At 30.6% G+C, this 6,955-nt stretch overlaps 1 protein-coding gene across 1 annotated transcript in view; it reads right to left on the bottom strand.

The window, feature by feature from the left end:
- Window positions 1–2,447: 2,447 nt before the first annotated feature.
- LOC143071876 (ras GTPase-activating protein 1-like) overlaps window positions 2,448–6,955 on the bottom strand; it is a 30,040-nt gene continuing 25,532 nt past the window's right edge. The window contains exons 24-25 of the mRNA XM_076246512.1: window positions 4,153–6,880; window positions 2,448–3,160 (exon numbers count right to left, since the gene is read on the bottom strand). Of these exons, the coding sequence (XP_076102627.1) occupies window positions 6,812–6,880 (69 nt within the window). The 3' untranslated portion in view covers window positions 2,448–3,160; window positions 4,153–6,811. The remainder of the gene's footprint in view (window positions 3,161–4,152; window positions 6,881–6,955) is intronic.

Raw genomic sequence — 6,955 nt, 5'->3', positions numbered from 1 at the left:
CACTATATGTTATGCTAAAATTGAAAGAAAAAAATTGTTTTCGACTTGTCGTGAAAAAAATAGATTGTTTTTCGCCACAGGCGAAAAAAAAAAAATTGTCCAGAAAAAAAAACCATAGCCCCCCCAGAAAATCAAATGGTTGCTGCCTTACAGTTGTTTCGACCACAGACACTACCAGTTCGCCCACGATCATGTCACATACCGCCAGTTCATCCGCAGTTGTTTCAGCAACACTGCCAATCGCACATAGTCGTTTTGGCCATACTGTCAGTTCGCTTTAAGTTGTTTCAGCAACACTGCCAAAAACTATCCATAGTTGTTTCGGCCAGATTGCCAGTTCGCCCTTAGTCATTTCAGCCATCAGTCTGTCAGTTTTCCCATAGTTGTTTCAGCAACACTGTGTTCGCCCACAGTTGAAAGATACAATGTATTTAAAAAGTGTAAAAAACATAGATGTTTTTATCAGAGATACATGTCCCTGCTCTTGTCATAAATAATAAGGCACTGGATACGTTTACATGGAAGTGTAACAATAAGAAAAATATTATTGTTACATTGGAGACTAATTGCCGAAATGCAAGGTTGGGTAAGGAACCGGTTAATTTCGAATGTAATAATAATAATTGGGTCTACGATTACGGTTTGAAGTAGCAACTAATAGTGTAATAAATAAATTTGTAATGAAAGAAAAAATGTTCAAATTTTTGATGAATTTTTGAAAATAATCAGCCCTATGCAATTTTTTTATAGCTTATGTTGGTTTTTGTCGAGCCTGCAACTTTTGTCGCAGAAAGCTCGACATAGGGATAGTGATCCAGAGGCGGCGGTGGCGTTATCTAAATTCTTAAAAGATTTATGTTTTAAAAGGTGGAAGACCTGGATGGTTCATACTTTGTATATGGATGCCTCATGTTACGAAGTTTCCGTCAGTCACATGTCCAAGGTCCTTGACTTCATTTTCATGGTTCAGTGACTACTTGAAAAAAAGTTAAGATTTTTTTGTTATGTTAAATTCTTTCTTATTATAAGTAATAGGATAACTATATTAGGTATGTGCGTGCCTTGCAAGGTACTCATGCCTGTCAGTTTTCACTTGACCTTGACCTCATTTCATGGATCAGTGAACAAGGTTAAGTTTTGGTGGTCAAGTCCATATCTCAGATAATATAAGCAATAGGTCTAGTATATTCGGTGTATGGAAGGACTGTAAGGTGTGCATGTCCAACTGGCAGGTGTCATCTGACCTTGACCTCATTTTCATTGTTCAGTGGTTATAGTTAAGTTTTTGTGTTTTTGTGTTTTTCTTGTATTGTATGCAAAAGGTCTACTTAATTTGGTGTATGGATTGATTGTAAGGTGTACATGTCTAAGTGGTAGGTGTCATCTGACCTTGACCTCATTTTCATGGTTCAGTGGTCAAGTAAGTTTTTGAGTTTTGGCCTTTTTTTTAATACTATATGCAATAGGTCAACTATTTTTGGCGTATGGAAATATTTTATGATCTATATGACAGTCGCGCAGGTTTTATTTGACCTTGACCTCATTTTCATGGTTCATTGCTCAGTGTTCAGTTTTTGTGTTTTGGTCTGTTTTTTTTTAAACTTTAAGCAATAGGTCAACTATATTTGTTGTATGAAAGAATTGTTAACTGCACATGCCTGCCTGTCATGGTTCATCTGACCATGACCTCATTTTCATGGTTCATTGGTCAATGTTTAGTTTTCTTGGTTAATGTTAAGTTTATGTGACAGTTGTAATAAAGCGTTATATTTAAGACTATCAACATGATATCAATGATTGGCATTTCAGCGTGTGCACTCTTGTTAAGAAAATTAATAAGATTTTTCAATATTTTTTTAAATGGATAATTAAAATTCAAAAATTGGGTGCAATGTTTTTTCCTTTGTTTAAAGAATGTTAAGATAGAATCAACCATACAATATTCCTTTAGAATTTTGATCTAGATTAGCAAAGTACTTTCAGACAGATGAAATTAAGATTTCCAATAAATTTCATCCGGAACCCATGTAGAACTGTCTTGTAGTACTAAACTCTTATAATCAGTACAGTGTATTATAAGGTTTGAAAAGATGCTGCATTGTAGATGGATTTGACTTTCGGTGTTTTAAAGCCAATTTTAAGCACCACTTTTGGTCTATTTTGATGTGGCCATTTTTTATTGGTGGAGGAAGCCATAGTGCCGGGAGAAAAACACATACCTTTGTTATGAAATCTGACAATCCTAGTCAATAAAGATTTGAGTCAAGTGCACACACACGAGCAGGGTTACAACTCACAACCTCAGTGTTGACTGGCTAGTGATTACAGTTGTAACTACTTAGACCACTCGGCCACAAATGCCCCTGCATTGTCGATTGAAAGCAGAAGCAATATGAATATTGACCAATGAAAATTCAGAAAACATCCAGAATGTAGAAAAAAGATCATTATGTATTTCAGCAGCCAGAGACTGCACACTTTTATTAAAATATTGCACATGTGCTTCTTTAAAATATTACAAAATATCATTAAAAAAAATCTATTTTTACCTTAATAGCTAACTTATATGACTGTTATGTACTTTCTTAATATAATAAATCAAATAAAAAACAATAATTTATTTAAGGGATTTAAATTAAAGTCAAATATAAATATTAAATTATGTTTTCATATGTACAGAAATGTTAGAAATTCATAAACATACTTTATCATACATAAAAATGTTATAAACTGGCAAAAAAAGCGTCTTTGTACGACAATGCCAAATGTAAAGGGAAACCTCCTAAAACTTAGTCTAGAGAGTTTCTAGAACTAAATGCAAATGACAGTCTATAACTCATCTCAAAATTAACACTACAATGTTATTAGATAAAGTTTGATCAAATTTCATATAATATTCCTAGACCAAGAACTTTTGTGGTATGATTACCCGACAACAAAATTGGACATTGACTTTTCAAACAAGAAGCAATTATTGGAAGGTATTTTTGTTTAATTTTTCTTCAATTTATTGCGAACCCAATTGTACCTTTCCATATATTCACCTGATAGTTACCTGTCCATTTAAACTTTTGGTAGTTCTATTGTCCCATTCAACAAATACAACAGGTATAATATTTGTTCTCTGTTTAGTTTATTCACTGGGACTTTTAAATTTCTTCTATAGTGCCTAACAAGATTTTGTGAGGTAGACGAAATTGACTTTAAAACGATCGTATTGACTTTTGATGTGCAGAAATAGGCAGATCGGACATATTTTGACTTTAGTTACTTACTTCTTAAGTTTGGGATTAATTGTAATCAACATATTCCAATGAGACTGAAAAATGCTTTTTTTTTATTATGATAAATAACAATTTTACCTGCCGTAGTCGTGCGTAAAATATATTTCGGTATTTCTCTTACGAAAATGACTTGTTTAATGGAACAAAACGTATTATTTGTAAACTTTCTCTTTACTCTTCACAATAGGCTTTTAAAAAATAACCTTTCAACTGTATATTCCGAAAATTTTGTGAAAATCGAATAAGTGGCAATTCTTACCTTTCATACCTTAACTTTCATTGATAAAACATAATATTGACTCGTCCAGTGTCCAGTTTGAAGGTCATTGTAGTTACCGTACACATTCATGCACGTTCTAATTAATCAATAGTCATGTATGAAAAGCATAAACAAGTTTGAAGGTAAACTAATAACAACTTAATCCAATCAAATTGCCTACGATTCAATAACAATGACCAGTCCACATCATAAAATGTATAGGGGTAAAATGGGTAGGGAGAAAATGTCAGATATATTAAGTTCATTATTTTGCAATAACGAGTAAAAATTTGTTAATCAATAGATTTGTTATAATTTCATAAACATGTCGTTATGTATTGGTATAGTTTTTGGATCTTTCATTGGCGTATTTAAGGCTGTAGAAAGTTTGGCCTTCAAAAGTCAACATAATCATTGACTTTATAAAGAAAATTCGCCTTTTTAAAACATTGAATGTTTCACAAATAATACGCGACAACAAAGCAAAATCATTTCTTAAAACACTGCAAAAAAAATAATTCTGATTGATGCAGTGGTATTGTCATAAATTGCACTGGAGTGAACAGTGGTACATCAAACGTCGAATTCCCTCACACAATGTTATCACACACTATAGGAGAAATCTATTACTCATTGATTAATCTACCTGAGTAAAAAGATTATCTGCTAAATTGATGGAAATAACATGTTTACTATTAATAAAAAACTGCATATTATTTTGTGTTTATTCAACATTAATAATTATTTTTTTTCAATCTGTTCAAAATAAATACCAATTTAATCATAAAAAGTTTGATTTAAAAAAAATAAGTATTGTTCCTGTCAAAATTTGCATTTTCTAGTTTTTGTTTGGTTATAGAATACTTATAAGAAGGCATAAATATATAAACATCACCATTTTTAGGGGTTTTTTGCCAATTTTTTTGTTGAAATAGGAATAATGTGGATTTTTTTCAGAAATCAACTTTTATTAATGTTTGAATTAGTGTTTACATTCAACAGATTGAAAATATAATAAATTCAAACTTATATGCAGTTTTTAATTAAAAGTAAACATGTTATTTCCATCAATTTAGCAGATATTTTTTTTACTCAGGTAGATTAATCAGTGAGTGATAGATTTCTCTTAGAAGAAATTTAAAGGTCCCAGTGAATAAACTAAACAGAGGACAAATATTATACCTGTTGTATTTGTTGAATGGGACAAATGAACTACCAAAAGTTTAAATGGACAAGCTATCAGGTGAATCTATAGAAAGGTACAATTGGGTTTGCAATAAATAATCAAGCATATGAAGACTTATTAAAGCTTATTTCTATATCATGAAAAACTTTCAATTCTATTATTAACAGAATAATTAATTGTTGTTTCCTTGTAGGAATTTTGACATTAATAAAGACATGAGCCAGCCCACATATGAAAGGATTCCCTGATATTAAACAGTCAAAACATTCAATAAATGTTAGACACAGGCTTATTATAATGATAATTTATTTAACTTGGCACAGGTTTATGACTTTTTTTCATACAGTTTGCATAAGAGACAGGAAATATGTGGTATGACTAAATGTTAACATGGACATCAAAAACTATAAGAAAATAAAGAACATATATTAGAATTGTATTCTGGTGTGAATGTGAAAAGAAACTACAGGTAAAACGTGGCTTAGTAAGGAACTATATTCTAGTAAACAAATTTTCATTTTGAAACAATGTTTCCCAATTGCTATCTCTCTCATTTATTAGCAAATAAAATATTTTTTAAGTTTGAATTTGTTTCAAAGCTACAATGTAAGACTTGTATAGAACTACAAACAAGTTGGCTGATTAATATTACATTTACGAACTGTGGTCTCAAACTACAGACATCTTCCAAGTATGCCAAAACCCACTATTGTAGATTCTATATTTTAGTGGGTACCAATTTTTTGGTGGATTGAGAAAAAAGATTGTATTTTTTTTATATCTGAAATCTGCATATAAGCCTGTCGACTTTTTTTATTTTTACAAAACATTGAAAATCATGCATGGTCCACCTATAACCACAAAATCCACATAAATTGGTATTCCATGAAAATGAATTTACAGGAATTATTTAAATGACTTCCACCTTGTAAAGTAACAGCAAACTAAAGTGTTTGTTGCTCCCTTTTTCTTGTATACTGTTGGTGTGCAATTTCAATTCAATACTTTTCCATAGTAGAAGCAATGCTGGGTTTTCAGTACCTTGCATGTAATAAGAAGGCACTTATTTCATATGATTCCAAAATGGTGCTATGTATACCTTTATTATGACAATTTAATTGATTTGGTCAGCATAAAATGAATATTCAGTACCAATAAGTGTTTAGTCTGGGAAAGTTATTAATTAAAAATATCCATAAAAAAAATTGTGATTTTTATAACAAATCTGATAAAAAATAGATTAAAATATGCACATAATAAAAAACTTTTATATAATTTACTTCCTTTGCAGATGAAAATGTAGTAGAAATCTCTTTGGGACAATAGATATTTTACATGATTTATAAATGAATTTAATGTTGAGGATGATTAACAGGTAGAGAAAAAAGTATCAAAAGGAGGCTCTTAGTTAAAGGATATCTAAGTTGCCTGAATTTGATATCAGAATGTTCTATCTTTCCAATAATGTAATGAGAAATATAAAAGTTTAAAGCACTTACAAATCAGTATCACAGGCAGAAAAAATACATTTATTTGAACACATAAGCTTGAGGCACCAATTCATCATTTGTGTCATACATTAACAACAATGCTATCAATAAACAAATACAAAGACCAATTTCAAAACAGAGCACGACATAAGTTATTTCCCTTTCTTTATGAGTGAATTCTTAATAATATTCATTATTCTTACAATGAAGATTGCTTCCATAAAGTAGCATATATCTTTAAAGAATTTATGTGTTTAAGCTAACACTTAAATTTAGTTCACTCAAACACATAATTTGAAAAGAAAATAAGTTTTGAAGGTCTTTTGAATTCTTAAAGATCACAGCTTTGACATAAAAAAAATCTGTTAAATGCATCAATGGTGGCCAATGTTTAAAGCTAATGTTAATCTGCCACTACTGTTATATCACAGCCTATACTGGTTCAACATAAAGGTAATGCTAGGAAACCAGTGGATCATAATCAACCAATCAGTTGCTCTATAAGTGAACTACACTTAATGAACCAATCAGATTCACTTTTACAAGTGATCGAATAAGGATTTGAACACATTCACAATTAGTTCTTCTTTCATCAAGTCATATATCTTTTCTTGTGATCTGTCAAAATTTCTGTTACTGCAACCAGTTGCTTTAATGAAGGCTGAAAATCATAATTATGTTAAATTTAGACTTTTCAATTAAAATGAACAATTACAGTATAAGCTAAAGCACAATT

This window comes from Mytilus galloprovincialis, chromosome 4 (assembly GCF_965363235.1).
Source record: "Mytilus galloprovincialis chromosome 4, xbMytGall1.hap1.1, whole genome shotgun sequence".
Taxonomy (NCBI): domain Eukaryota; kingdom Metazoa; phylum Mollusca; class Bivalvia; order Mytilida; family Mytilidae; genus Mytilus; species Mytilus galloprovincialis.
This window is presented reverse-complemented; position numbering and strand designations above follow the sequence as displayed.